General features: G+C 48.3%; 1 protein-coding gene, 1 long non-coding RNA gene and 1 pseudogene across 8 annotated transcripts in view; 1 reads left to right on the plus strand and 2 right to left on the minus strand.

Annotated features, from left to right (window-relative positions):
• The window catches only part of LOC104001926 (uncharacterized), a 56,641-nt gene extending 43,151 nt beyond the window's left edge, over nucleotides 1-13,490 (plus strand). The window contains exon 3 of the long non-coding RNA XR_008538908.2: nucleotides 13,374-13,490. This is a non-coding gene — a long non-coding RNA (uncharacterized LOC104001926). The remainder of the gene's footprint in view (nucleotides 1-13,373) is intronic.
• Nucleotides 3,984-4,794, minus strand: LOC129136874 (putative uncharacterized protein encoded by LINC00346; annotated as a pseudogene).
• ANKRD10 (ankyrin repeat domain 10) overlaps nucleotides 13,426-15,147 on the minus strand; it is a 36,443-nt gene continuing 34,721 nt past the window's right edge. For 5 of the 7 annotated variants that reach the window (XR_010150566.1, XR_010150567.1, XR_010150565.1 and 2 more), the window contains one exon: nucleotides 13,426-14,999. Coding sequence is in view for 3 of the 7 variants with exons in the window: in XM_509739.6 (XP_509739.3) it covers nucleotides 14,524-14,999 (476 nt within the window). In the remaining 4 variants the exon portion in view is untranslated. Of the gene's footprint in view, nucleotides 15,018-15,147 lie in introns of all 7 variants that reach the window. The other 2 variants (XR_010150568.1, XM_009427238.4) reach the window with 1 other exon arrangement.

Consider the following 15,147-nt stretch of genomic DNA (forward strand, 5'->3'; position numbering starts at 1 on the left):
GTGGCCCTCTTCTTACAGCTGCACTAGGCAGTGACCCGGTGGGTACTCTGTTATGGGGGCTACAGCCCCATATTTCCCTTCCTCACTGCCCTAACGTTCTCCATGAGGGTTCCACCCTTGCAGCAAACTTTTGCCTAGACATCCAGCTGTTTCTATACTTCCTCTGACATCTAGGCAGAGGTTCCCAAACCTCGATTCTTGAATTCTGTGCAGGCTTCCGGCTTGCACCCGCTGAAGCAGCAGCCTGAGCTGTATGTGGCCCCTTTTAGCCATGACTGGAGTTGGAGTGGCAGCAGCTAGGACAGAAGGCATCCAGTCCAGAGGCTGCACAGAGCAGTGGGGCCCTAGACTTGGCCCATGAAACCATTTTTCCCTCCTAGGCCTGTGATAAGAGGGGCTGCTGCAAAGTCCTCTGACATGCCCCGGAGACATTTTCCCCATTATCTTGGTGATTAACCTTTGGCTCCTCATTACTTATGCAAACTTCTGCAGCCAGCTTGAATTTCTCCCCAGAAAATGGGTTTTTCTTTTCTATCATATTGTCAGGCTGCAAATTTTCCAAATGTTAATGCTCTGCTTCTTCGTAAACATGTGTTCCAATTTCAGGTTATCTCTCTCACGTTCAAAGTTCCACAGATCTCAGGGCAGGGGCAAAATGCCACCAGTCTCTGCTAAAGCGTAGCAAGAGTGACCTTTACTCCAGTTCCCAAGAAGTTCCTCATCTCCATCTGAGACCACCGCAGCCTGGACTTCATTGTCCACATCACTATCAGCATTTTGGTCAAAACCATTCAACAAGTCTCTAGGATGTTCCAAACTTCCCCACATCTTCCTGTCTTTTTTCTGAGCCCTCCAAACTCTTCCAATCTCTCTCTGTTACCCAGTTCCATAGTTGCTTCCACATTTTGGGTATCTTTATAGCAATACTCTACTCTCCGCAGTACCAATTTACTGTGTTAGTTCATTCTCATACTGCTATAAAGAACTACCTCAGACTGAGCAATTTATAAAGGAAAGAGGTTAAATTGATTCACAGTTCTGTATGACTGGGGAGGCCTCAGGAAACTTACAATCGTGGTGGAAAGGGAAAAGCCATGTCTTATATGGCGGCAGGCAAAAGAGAGCGTGTAAGAGCGGGGAAACTGCCTTATAAAACCATCAGATCTCATGAGGACTCACTCATTATCATGAGGACAGCATGGGGGAAACCACCCCCATGATCCGATCACCTCCCACGGGATCCCTCCCTCGACACCTGGGGATTATGAGGATTACAATTCAAGATGAGATTTGGGTGGGGACACAGGGGACACAGCCAAACCCTATCACTGATGGACAAACACCTTGTGAGGGCATCAGCTCATTTAATCCTCACCACCATCTTATGAATGAGGAGTGGGCATTGTCACAGACCCCGCTTTAGAGAGGTGGAAATGAAGGCACAGAGAGGTTTAGGTATTTTGCCCAAATTGCACAGCACTAAGTAGGAGCAGGATTTGAACCCAGGCAGTCTAGCACCAGGCGAAAGCCCTTCTTCACCCTCTCCCCACGCAGAACTAACCCCTCCTGTTGTGGGGTGACAGACGCATTACAGATGGATGCACTCATGTCCCTGTGTAAATGCACAGCTTGGGGCTTGTTCTTTTTCTCCTTTGAAAACGCAGATAGAGCCGTTTTATCCCGCTGATGCTTGGAGGCGCCTCTCCATTTCTCACCCGCCCACAGCATCCCACAGCCCCGCAGCTCCACCACTACACCGTTTCCCACGGATGGCACTTAAGTTGCTTCCCATGTTTTGTCACAACAATGTTCAACCCTCGTCATCCTTTGTATATTTTGTGTGCTCTCGTGAATATTTTGTGAAAATGTCCCCTGGGAGTGGATGCTGGATGAAGGTTTGAATGTCGTCACTGGGGGTAGCTGTTAACCTACTGTTCTCGAGGTGGCACCACTTTCCAGCCCACCCTGGCCTGAGACTGTCCACTTCCCACACCTCCCCATGCCACAGGCTGCCAACTCCTAAGCTCACATCTTAATATATTCAGTTTTCAACAAATTCACATGTGCAACCAGAAACCAAGAGGCGATTCCCCACAGTCCCACTTTTCAGAGGCATCTTACGGTCGTTCCTCCTCTTTACCACCAGCCTGGTTTGCTTTTGTCTCTAGTTCTTGATCTGTCGACCTCAGATATTACCTCTCAGCCTTGATGATCAAAGGTGAGGATCTGGCTCACTCGTGCTGGTGCTGCCGGAGGGAGGCAGCCATGGCATAGGGTTTTGCTTTTCCAGGAGGCACTTGTGGCAGCGAGTGCCCGTGTGTTTCCCCAGCGTCCCTCTCTGCTTCATGGCAGGAGATCCCAGTGTCTGTCCCTCCCTAGTTCCTGGAGCCCTGGAAGCCACAGGCCGGGAGGACTGGAGGTGCATGGTGGGGTGTGGCAGAGATGCAGGGCCGTGGATCTGATGACACTGCAGCTTTCAGACTTGTTTTACGAGAGAGAAACAACTTCCATTTCATTCCCTGTGGTTTGAGGATTTTCTGTGATGTGCAGCCTAATTTAACCCCAAATAAAGTAATGTCATTACAACCGCGTCTGTTGTTTTGTCTTCCGCACTCACTCCATGAGGGCACGGTACCCTGACTCTCCTCCGTGCCTCATCTCGGCCACCACCAGGTGCTCTTGCCACTGCCACACTCCCCTCACCTGGTACCGGGTGACAGGCCACCCTTTTCTACAGAGACAACTGAGTTCTGTGCTTTGTCCATAGTTGAGTCCCAAAGAAACCCTCAGCTACACGTGCATTACTACAACTGCATGAACACTGGTCTCCTACCAAAGTCTGCAGAGGTGGAGCCCACAGCCTCCCCAGACATGCGGGAAGCTTTGCCTCCTTCCCTGCATGCCCCACCCAGCTCACGAGGAGCTAGTTGGAGATTCTGGGTACCGCCGTGCACACCCAACGCCCCGTTTACACACTCAAGTATTTGGACTGCAAATGGTACTTGTGTCTTTACTCAAACTGTTGCTATTATGGATGTTGCGGGGCAGTGGTGGAGGTGTTTGGCCAAAGAGTGACCATCATCTCAGTCTGACAGAGACTGTCCTAGTGTTAGCATTAAAAGTCCCATGTCCATAAAACCCCCTCGGTAGGCTGGGCACGGTGGCTCATGCCTGTAATCCCAGCACTTTGGGAGCTGAGGCAAGTGGATCACTTGAGGTCAGGAGTTCGAGACCAGCCTGGCCAACATGGTGAAACCCCATCTCTACTAAATATTGAAAAATTAGCCAGCATGGTGGTGGGTGCCTGTAATCCCTGCCACTCAGGGAGGCTGAGACAGGAGAATTGCTTGAACCTGGAAAGTGGAGGTCGTAGTGAGCTAAAATCACGCCATTGCACTCTAGCCTGGGTAACAGAGAGAGACGCTCTGTCTCAAAGAAACAAACAAAAACAAACAAACCTTCAGTCCCAAGCAAATTGGGACAGTTGGTGACCCTGGTGGAGCACATGCTGTAAGATTATTTCCTAAACTATGAGTGGGTAAGAATTGTTCTGAGTCTGTCCCTGTTCAGAGTCCTCATTCTTTTTCCTTTTCCTGTCAAAGCTAGTTTGATTCCTAGCAGGATTCTAGGTTAAACAACGGTTTCTTCTCAGACCTCTGGAATAGGTCCCATTGGCAGGTCACCCACATTGTCCTGAAAGTGTTCCTGACTGTCCACCCGCATCGGTCCACAGGACGGAGCCACACAGCCAGGACGGAGCCGCACATCTGCTCTCCTCCACCTTCGGTCAATTCTATGCCCACCTGGTTCTTGGAAATGAACCAGGATATGTAACAAAATCCATTTTTTTCTCCTTAGGATGAAATGATGTTGAAGGAAAGAATGTTATTTGAGGACCTGCTGTCTGTCCTTTTGTTTAAAGTTGCCATTTCCAAGAACCTAATGACGACCTTAAGTGAGGAATTAGTGTGCTCATAAAAAAGTTTTAGATGTTTTACGCTTACAAGAAAATGGTGAGGATAATGCAGAGAGTTCTCATGTAACAGAAATTTCTACTATTATTCACGTCTTACATGAGATGGGCACACCCTGTCCCTGTGTCCGAGGACTGGACAAGCCCACTCTAGCGGTGCACAGCTGGGGCGTGCCCCTCGGCAGTGGGGTGACCTGGCCCTCTCACCCAGTGATGTCCTCATGCTTTGTGTCACGTGAACCACAAAATCTGAAAACAAAAGTCCATGAATGTCCAGGGCAGCTACCAGACGTGCGCAAGTAAGTCTCATGAAACAAAAGCTTCCCTGGATGGGGACAAATCACACTTCCTTCTGCTTGTCACCATCCCTGGCTCCTTCCACTCGGTCCGTCTCCATGACGTGTTCCTCTGCTTCTCTTTCTCCGAATAAAAAGGAAACATGCCTCGTAAGGACAGCAGCGCCGGGCTGGAGCCGCCTCTCCCCGTCAGCACTAATGGCGTGGTACCTCTCTGCCCGCCCTTCTCTCTGCTCACCTGTGTTTTCCTTTCTTCCCGAACCTCCTCTTGGCTGAGGCCTCATGGGAAAAATAGGGGCACTCGCCCCATGGGCCCCAGGGAAATGCCAGTACCCCGGGCCGGAGAGTAGCCGAGCCCCAGACTGAGTCGTTGCTCCATGGGCCGCAAAAGCTGGTTCCTGCACAGCAGCCGGCCTGGGCCCCGGCAGACACGACAGAATGGGTTTCCTTACACAAACTGTGCTTGGCAGATGTTGCCTGAAAGACAGGAACACCGAAATTCCAACAGCACGACCAGGGGGTGGCTCTGTTCGGGCAGGCTGCAGGCTCTAAGGGACACCACGTTTCCGGAAGGTCAGCGTCAAATACTGGTGGGAACTCACTCACTCCTCACCTCCATGACAGGCACGTGTGTTGGCTCCACCAGGGTGCAGAAGCCACACGAGCTGCTTTAACAGAAGAAATTCATGTAAAGCACAGCTCTCGGGCCGTGGGGCTGTTAACCAGGAGGGTGCACAGTGCATGCACCGCCCAGGTTCCGGTCAGTTTTGCTCCCACAGTCATCACCCTGGAGGGCGTTTCATGTTGTTGCTGTGAGAATTTGCCGTTGCTTGAGTGAGTCATGCTGACGCGGCCCCTACTCCAGGGTTTCTAGTCTTTCTGCTCCTAGACTGACTCAGCGCTGGTCATTAGGTGCTGTCCATCAAGGGGAACTTGCCCTGGGCATGGAGAATGCTGACCAGCTCCCTGTTTTGGAAAATGACCTCATCCCCAGGCTGCCCACAGGAGGCGGAGCATGCCAATGCCGTTCCTTACTGGTGTGTATATTACTGTTTTTGTCCTTTTCATGCAGCCTGCGGAGTGTGCCTCTATAGCTGTCATTTCACGCCTGTGTTTTCTCGGCCTTGGGCGAGGATCCCATGCTGCTGGTAATGAAAGCTGCCTGTTCCCTCGGTTGTTTTCACAGTCCCTCCTTTCTCTTCCAGAGAGAGGTTTTGTCCTGCAACCCTGCCTCCCAGGCTCCCATCCTCCCTGCAACCCATCCTCCCACCTGTGAAGGGAAAATAAATCTTGGGCCCCCAAACTCAAGCCAAAGGGAAAAGTCAAGCTGGGAACTGGGTCGTGCAAACCTGCCTCCCCTTTTGGTCCCTAAATAAGATGCTGCAAGATGAAAAACTGCACACCTCCCCTATATTTTGTCCACAAGGAAATTCCTAGTGAGCTCTGAAATCTTTACTGTAAGGTGTTTCTGTTAAGATTTCACCATGGCAATGCAAATTGATAGCTCATCCTTACAGGTGCAGTCAACCCCTGCCCACCAGACACAAATGCAAACCTGATTGTTCCCCTGCCCCGTTTGTCTAAGTCATCTTGTGTAAAAATAATGCAGATTCAATGACCCAAACGCATGACTATTTTTCTCTACCCGCCTCTTAGATGAAAATTGTGTACTTGTCATTATCTCACCCTTTCCCCTTTAAATTTGGAGCCCTCAAAATCATCTTCGGAGAAAGGTACAGACTGTCTCCCGGGTGTTCGTCCTTAACTTTGGTGAATAAACCTCCTAAAATGATTGAGACTTGTCTTGTCATTTTTCTCAATTGATACACCTCAGTCTCCCAAGTAGCTGGGACTACAGGCATGCGCCACCAAGCCCAGCTGATTTTTGTATTTTTTGTAGAGACAGGGTCTCACGTTGTTGCCCAGGCTGGTCTTGAACCCCTGAGCTCAAACAATCTGCCCGCCCCGGCCTCCCAAAGTGCTGGGATTACAGGCGTGAGCCACTACGCCCAGCCAAGAGAATTTTAAAACCACTGAGGAAATAGTGCCATTGTTATGAATCAGAGACTTAATGTGCTATTTCATGTAGTGATTCCTGTCGTTTTGCTTGCAAAATTGGCTTCAATTATCTTGAATTATATGAACTGTCAGAAAAGCCCTGCGGCAGATGATGGTAATGAAAAGACATCCTTTAGCAGACAGGGAATAGGACTGATTCACTGATGCATCTGAGTTGCAATTTTTGTAGCTGCTTCTAAAAACCTTGTAATTAAATTCACTGGTGAGAGCACAGTAGCCTTCATAAATGGGAAAACAGAAACATCGAAGTTGTTCTCAAACCATCCTGGAATCTTAAAGTTCAGGGGGCACCTGGCAGAGGGGAGCCACAGAAAGATGGCAGGGAAGGGAGGGTTAAGGCGAGGCCGGGATAAGCCAAGCAGGGCTGTTCTAGTTTATCTTTCTTACTTTGTTCTTAAGAAAACTTGCTGAATGTAGTTGGCTTCAGATCTTCCTGTTTAAAAAAAAAGGCAGTAAGATGAAAAACCTGATGTGTCCTCTGCCCTTCCCCATCCCTCCCGCCTCTCCCTGCGGGGGGTGAGCACTCCTCAGAGTGCCTGGTGGAGAGGCCCCTGCCCTTCCCTGCACGGAGCTGGGGTGGCCTTAGGCCAACAACCATCAAAGAACTCAGGCCCTTAGTTCAGCGACCCGGGGGGAACTGGGTCCAGTCACCAGCCATGTGCGTGAGCTTGGATGCAGAGGCTCCAGGGGAGCTTTCAGATGAGACTGCGGCCCTGGCTGACACTGCACTGTGATCTCCTGAGAACGTGAGCCCGAGGAAGGGGCCCCTCCCCGGGTGGGACGTCCTGCCTCACAGCCCAACGCTCTGCTGCTGCTGTCAGTGCTGTGTTTTGAGGGGGATGCCCGGTTCTGCATTGACCAGCTCTAACCTTGGGGACACTGCCGCCCTGGTCATGGCCTGGGGACCCCTTCGAGGTGACCTTCCAGCACAGGTACTGGGCGAGTACCCACCCCTCAGCCTCTGCCAGACTTTGCCCAAGAGGCACATCCCTCTTTGCTGCACTGTGGACCTGCCTGCCCAGGTACTGGGGCACTTGGTCATCTGGTGGCTGTGACCATTACTGGGATGAGGCCTGAACTCCAGGTGGAGACCCCTTTCCCAAGCCTGCACTTCCCGCAGCCCCTCCCTGAGCCCTGGGACCTCCCAGAGTCCTCTTGACCTGTGTGGCTCTGCTTGCACAGGTTAGAAACTTCTAGTTCAGCTTCCCTGGCTGAGCCCTGCCGGTTTTTCTGCTGAATGCCCAGAGAATTGGGGGACCCATGGCCCCCCGCCCGGCCACGAGGCTCGACAACACAGCAGCTGTAGGGCTTTTCACCTGGCCCTCACCTGTGGGGCCTCCGCCTCGTCCTCAGCTCTCCCTGCGGATTGACCACAAAGTGGTCACTCAGAGTCCCCTCGGGGATGGTTTCAGAGCTTCACCGGCCTCCCTTCCCCACCCTGCAAACCTTCAAAGCCCGAGCCCACGCCTCGCGCGTGCTATTCCCAACAGAGAAAAATGTGACCCCATCCACGTCCTGCCCCAGACACCCAGGAGCTCCAGTCCTCTCCCCTTTCCGCGGACTGGAAGCTTCTCCAGGGCTTGAGATGCCCACCTTCCCAGCGATTCCTGCCCGGCAGACTCCGATTCCGACCCCATTCTGTCTACATGTCCCCTTTCCAGCCCCATCTCCCCCTGCCCATTTCCTGAGACCTCTCTAAGGACCCTGGGCTCCTGAGCGCACCCCAGCAGGGCCCCTGAGTTCTATGATTCTGCACTGCCTGGGCCTTCCCGCCAGAGCCGACCCTGGCCCCCAACAGGAGGCCGAGCTGCCCTCAGGGGCCTCTTCACGGTGTGCAGGCGCCCCCCACCCTGGCCTCTCCTCCCCAGTGGCCTCTCCGCCCCTCCCCTCTCCCACGGCCTCTCCTACGCTCCCTCCGCCCTTTCCCATGGCCTCTGATCCTCCTCCCTCCCCCCTCGCCAAGCGCCTGCTCTTCCATCCATTCTCCACATCTGCACATCACACACATGACATTCACACACATGCATAGATTCACACCCACACAAGTCACACACATATTCACACACACGCGTCACACGACATTCACACACGCATTCACACACATCCACACCCACACAAGTCACACACACAACATTCACACACACACATTCATCCACACATGTACAAGTGACACACACATTCACACACCTGCATTCACACACATACACATCCACACATGTACAAGTGACACACACATTCACACACCTGCATTCACACACATCAATACACAAGTCACATTCATACACATGCCCACACCTCGACACAACACCCACATGCAACATTCAAACACATCCACACATGTACAAGTGACACACACATTCACACACCTGCATTCACACACATCAATACACAAGTCACATTCATACACATGCCCACACCTCGACACAACACCCACATGCAACATTCACACACATCCACACGTGCACAATAGCCACACACGTTCACACATGCACACATAACATGTCTCACACACACTACCACTCATGCACATCAGCCACACATATAAAACAGTCACACCTGCACACACACAGTCACAAACGTCACACACATATAGCAGTCACACATGCACAGCGGCCACACACATTTACACACATCCACATGCATCACACATTCATACGCATCTGCACACACGTCCCACAAATCAACATTCATACGTGCGCACACATACACATCCACACACACCACGTACATTCACACATAAACATTCACACATTCACACACACCAGATTACCACTCACATCCAATACTCAAAGCTTCCCTTCACATTCTCACACATTTGCACACTCACACATTGCCAACGACACACTTCCCTCCACATTCCCCCTACATTCCCACACTGACACACTCTCACACACTCCCAGTCCTTGCACACATTTGCACACTCACATCCATACATGGACACACATCCTCATGCTCGCTCACTCTCACATGCATTTGCAAACACTGATACACATCCTCACACACACCCTCGCACACTCAGGGTCTCCCTGGCTGCAGCTGTGTCCGGGGTCACTGTTACCGTTGCTCAGTGCAGACTCTTGGGGTGGTGTCCACCTCCAGCCCCCAGCTCCAGCCCTGCCCTGCCGCAGCCCCCGCTACCCTCCCACCGCCCCGGGACCCCTCACCCGCCCCGGCCCATCCCACCCACGGCCTCGCCCCAACCTTGGCTGCGGTTCCGCAAGCGGAGCCGCGCCAGAACCGCCCGGCTCACCCCCCTCCACCCGCACCTGCGCCTCTCTCCCGGTTCCCGCCCTCCTGATGGTTCGTCCCTGCACCCGCGCCCGCGCCCCACCCCCGGTTCCCGCCCTCCCGAGGGCTCCTCCCCTTCCACCCGCTGCCTGTTTCTTGGCTCCCCCTTTCCGGGAAACTCTTCAATGTTTCCCATGTTCTGTCTCCAAATTATTCTCCTGTTTTCTTCTCCTTAATAAAACCCCGAAAATCCAACCTATGGAAAAGTCAAAAAGGGTAATTCAATGAATACCCAGTCTACATTTTCCAGTATTTATCTCTAGTTGCTTAGATCTCATCATTCAAAACATTCCAGCAGTTCTCTCACTGTGGCCTGCAGAACCCCAGGGTCCCCAGGACCCCATTTCAGGGGGTCCCCAAAATCAAAACGGTCTCATTACCAAGATGTGATTTGCCTTTTTCAGTGTTGACTTCAGCACTGAGGGTTCAAAAGAAATGGTGGGTAAAGCTACTAGCACCTTAGCAAAAACCGCCCCGGCCTGATCACCTTCATATTCTTCACTGCTGTGCGTCAAAAAAAAGAAAAAAACCCAGTTTCACTGAAGAATGCCCTCAATGCTGTAAACATGAGTAAATTTTGACAGCACACGTTCTCTGTGATGTAAAGGGAAGTGTGCATGAAGGATTTGTCGTGTACAGCTGTCTCCAGGAAAAGCACGGCTCTGGCTGATTGTGCGATAAGTGTATCCAGTCACTTTTTCAGAAACGTCATTTTCATTTGAAATAATGATTGACAAGCTATGTGATTAAAAAAAATAACCAGGTTGTAATGCAGTGGCTCAAGCCTGTAATCCCCGCACTTTAGGAGGCCAAGGTGGGCGGATTGCTTGAGGTCAGGAGTTTGAGACAACCTGGGTAAAATAATGAGACCCCATCCCCCCACCAAAAAAAAAAAAAAAAAAAAAAAAAAAAAAAAAAATTGCCGGGCATGGTGGTGCACGACTGGAGTCCCAGCTACCTTCAAGGCTGAGTCAGGAGGATCCCTTGAGCCCAGGAAGTCAAGGCTGCAAGGAGCCAAAATCGCATCACTGCACTTCAGCTTGTGCGACAGAGTGAGACCCCGTCTCAATTTTAAAAAACCAAAAAATTAACCAAGTGAGTCTTCTACTTCAAGGAAAACTGACAGTATTTGTGTCCAACAATAAAATTTGAGTTTTTCAGCAAAAATCAGGATGTTGTAAAACTTGTATCCAGTACCATGAGCTTGACAACTTCCAACTTTTGACTTTCATGAGATTATTGGTGATCAATGTTTTATTTTTATTTTTTTGAGACGGAGTCTTGCTCTGTTGCCCAGGTTCGAGTGCAGTGGCGTGATCTTGGCTCACTGCAACCTCTGCCTCCCAGGTTCAAGCGATTCTCCTGCCTCAGCCTCCCCAGTAGCTGGGATTACAGGTGCGTACCACCACACCCAGCTATTTTTTTTTTTGTATTTTTAGTAGAGATGGGGTTTCACCTTGTTAGCCAGGATGGTCTCTATCTCCTGACCTCATGATCCACCTGCCTCGGCCTCCCAAAGTGCTGGGATTACGGGCGTGAGCCACCGCACCTGGCTGGTTATCAATGTTTTAATATTAATGAAAAGTTTCAACATTTGAAAGACTTGCAGAACTCAATTAAAAAATATTTCCCAAGTAATGCATAAAAAATTATGCATGGGTTAAAGGTCCATTCTCAGCGAAAGATGGACTCTACAGTAACGATACAAGAAGCTCACTGATGTGGATCCTGATTCAACATTGCAACTAGCCTTTAGGAAACTACTGTTACTGAATGGAAGGTCTTGACTGCTAGTTGTCCAGGTTCCTGGTGCAGCTGAATAAAGAATGGAACCAAACACACAAAGCAACAAAAGAAGTAAACAACAAAAGAAGCAAAAAAAGCGCAGATTTATTGTAGCAAAAGTACCCTCCAGAGTGGGAGCCAACTTGAGCCAGGCTCAACAGTCCCCCCTTTAGGGTTTTTACTAATCTAAAAGAATTTGGTAACACCCCTAGGTGACCTTTAGAGGCCTCCAATTGGCTGCACCCTATGAAAGATTAGCCTGCAACCAATCAGAGGCTGAAGTGGAGACTGTCTTGTTATCACAGGTAGGAGGCTGTGGTCTGAGTGCTGCCTAATCTTGCCTAGAACTGGCTGTACCTGCTGTTCTTTTGCTTATGCCTTAGCCCTTGGTTACCCTAACTTCCTATTCTCCTGCCCCACGACCACTACAGAGTTTGGGCATGGTATCAAGTACTCACAATTAACTGCAAAGACGATTCAAATATCCCTTTTTCCAATTACCTATCTCTGTAAGGCCAGATTTTCTCCACATACTTCAACCAAAAATTTATTTAGGTATTCTATCTCTGAGTAATGTTTTATAGTTTTCAGTGTAGAGGCCTTGAACATCTTTTGTTAAGATATTTTCATAGGTATGCCATGGTTTGGGTGTCACTGTAAATGGGCTTTATTTCATTTTCCAATTGTTTCTACTAGTACAAAAGAATGCATGCATGGGAAAGTATCTTCAGGCCAAAAAGGCTAAGACTCAGCGAGCTATTCTTGCAGTCAGTATAAACGTCAATTCTGGTGGACACAGAAAAACCTAAGCTTATTCTCAATGTTAAAATGACAACCATATTTTTTAATAGAGCATTTTTTCTTCAAGTCCTGAAAAAAAAACCCCAAAAAAACTTGTCTCAAATAAATACAAAATACACAGACTAACGCACCTTCACATACCCACCACCCAGACTTAACATCACAGCCCGCACCAGTTGTGTTTGATCCTTGTCTCCACTCACCAGGGATCATGGGCTCCACTCATATTTTTATGTTTTGAAGCAAATTCCAGGCATGAAAGCAATTCCATCATCACCATTTCCTTATGTATCGCTAAATAAGAACTGAATATACTGGTGTAAATGACTCTAAACTAGAATATGACAAACTACTTCAATCATCCACTCAAGTGTGGATGTTGCCCTACTCTAGGTTCTATGCAACATTTTTGTTTCTAAGCAGTCATCTTCTGTCCAAAAATTCAAGACTAATCAAAAGTATGTTTACTGTGTTTTCAGAGATTCACAATGTTTTTCAGCAAATAATTAAGTCACTATAGAACATCTGGAATACCTTAGAAAACAGTCCAAACGGGATGGCATCAAGTTTCATCTCTCTTAAAAACTCAGTAGTGTGGGTGGCTTCTTGGATCAGTCTGAGGCCAAATCTCAGTTCTAAGCTTGATTACTAGTGTCTGCCATAGGATGGGGGGCGGTGGCCTGGACAGCGCCATGCATTCTCTTCCTGTTCTTACTGTAATTTTTGCAAAACTTCCAAAGCGTAATGCTCCCACATTGTGGTCTATTAAGTTTTTACAAGAATATGCATGATGCAGTGAATGTTTTAAATTGCATATGTAGGCATGCCAGAATGGCTATTTTGGTGCTATTTATAACTGCAATTCATATTCCTAAAAGGCTTACATTAATTAACAGTTGCTAAAACCAAAGAAGTGTAGAACATTATGGTTGCTGTCTTTTATGAAAATAAGCACCCAGGCACAATACTGAACTGACATGCAATTCATCCTTCCTCCACAGAGGTTCAGTACCAACAGTGCCCATAAAACTAGAGTAGAAACTCAAAAATAGAAAAAACACCGTATGAAGAGTGTCAGAAAAGTCAAGTAAAATCTTATAAGCAAAATGAAACAATAGTAAACCTCTCCTCCCTTCCCATTCCTTCCACAGATATCCACAACCCGCTGGCCCCCAAGCCCAGAGAGAAACCCCAAGGACACACTGAGTGTGAGAGTTTTTTATTCAATTTGTGAAGGACAGTTTTAGAACAAAATGTTAGTAACACTCTTAGAACACTGGTTTGTTCATTTGACATTTTATCTGCACCAATTTTTATTACAAAAATCAAAAAAGTAAAAATTCATTACAATATTTGCAGAGTATAACCACTAGTTGCCTAGACAAAAGCTAATTTCTACAAAATCAAAAACTTAATGCAGTTTTATTAAGAGAGTCAAAATTCTCTCAGTTAACTGGATATACATAGTGGTATATATCTTAAAGCAGAAAACCCCAAAAAACAAAAAACAAGGAAAAAAGAAAATACATGTCAACAGTCAGTTAAATATGTTGACCTGACAGTTCCTACAAATAGTAACTTCCACTACATATAAAGGAATCTGTTACATGTGGTAGAATTTCCAGAGACCAAGTAGGAAATGTGGAATAAAAACAATAAATCCGAACGCAGCCCCAGGCTGGGCCTGTTTTCCATGAAGCCCAAGGCGGTGATCTTCGTCATTAAGGAGGGACCACTGTGTCTACAACTAAAACCTTCAACCACATGGTGATCTGCAAAGCTTCATTGAAAAAGACAAACGTTCTCTTCTTCACACAAATCCCTGCAGAAATCTTTGTAAGGCTGTACCTTGCATAGGGAAATAGCTGTGTTCCGTCAAATTCTACAGAAAACAGTGGAAGCAAGCTTTTTAAAATGATGCCCATGTGCAAAGAGATAAATTACCAGGCACCTCATTTACCACCCCAATTTATCTTGATCATATAATCTTTTAACAAAAACAAAAATGGCAATATCTGGTGACAGTATTAAAAAGACAATGTTGAGATTGGCATCAGAAAAACTCCAAAAGTGCACCTTATAAAAAGGACACCTCACTGTAGAAACATCTATGCACTTAGTAAGCCCTACTCATGCACAAACAAGCAGTTGCTGGGAACTTGTCGAAGTTTACTTTTTCAGAAAGTTGAAGTATAAAAAAAAAGTACAAGTTGTGACATTCGTTCAAGTTGCTGCTACATGGGTATTCTGAGCTGGCTACCAGGAAGGACTCCTGCGTTTCCGAGAGCCAGGTCAGCGTCTCTAGGAGCCGTGGTGCAGGTGCATGGTGCCCAGCACGGCACTGTCGTACCGCTCCTGCACCTTCACGGACTTGGAATGCTCGACCACACTGTTCAGTTCTGGGATGCTTTCAGCAGTGTCCCCAAACCCGTGGTAGTGTCCATAGTACAGGTTATCCCCAATGTCTTCCACCCAGGAAGGCCTACTGGCTATGCAGCTACTTGGACTCCCGTTCAGGTGCAGAGAACCGCACAACTCAGGGTTAGCTCTCAGGGTCTTCTCTGGCTCCTCAGTCCCACTAATGCAGAGAGAACCCTGGCTACTTGGAAACGGCTGTCCTGGGGCTAATCCACTGCTAATTCCGTTAGTTCCTGTCAAGCACTGGCCATTCCTGCTTTCCATCCCACTGAGCGGGGTCGTGGAGGGGAAGTCCAAATGTCCATTGATGACACATCCATTTGTCAATGTATTCGATACGGAGCTACTGTTTTTCATATCTGCATTAAGAAATACACCTGTCACCAAAATTCAGAACCAATGAGGGAGGAGAAACTATAAAATGCTTCACTGCCATTACAATTTTAAAGAATTTTAGTTTCTTTTTTTTCCTTTTAAACCAGTTCTTTTTTCAAAGTAAAATCAATG

This window comes from Pan troglodytes, chromosome 14 (assembly GCF_028858775.2).
Source record: "Pan troglodytes isolate AG18354 chromosome 14, NHGRI_mPanTro3-v2.0_pri, whole genome shotgun sequence".
Taxonomy (NCBI): Eukaryota; Metazoa; Chordata; class Mammalia; order Primates; family Hominidae; genus Pan; species Pan troglodytes.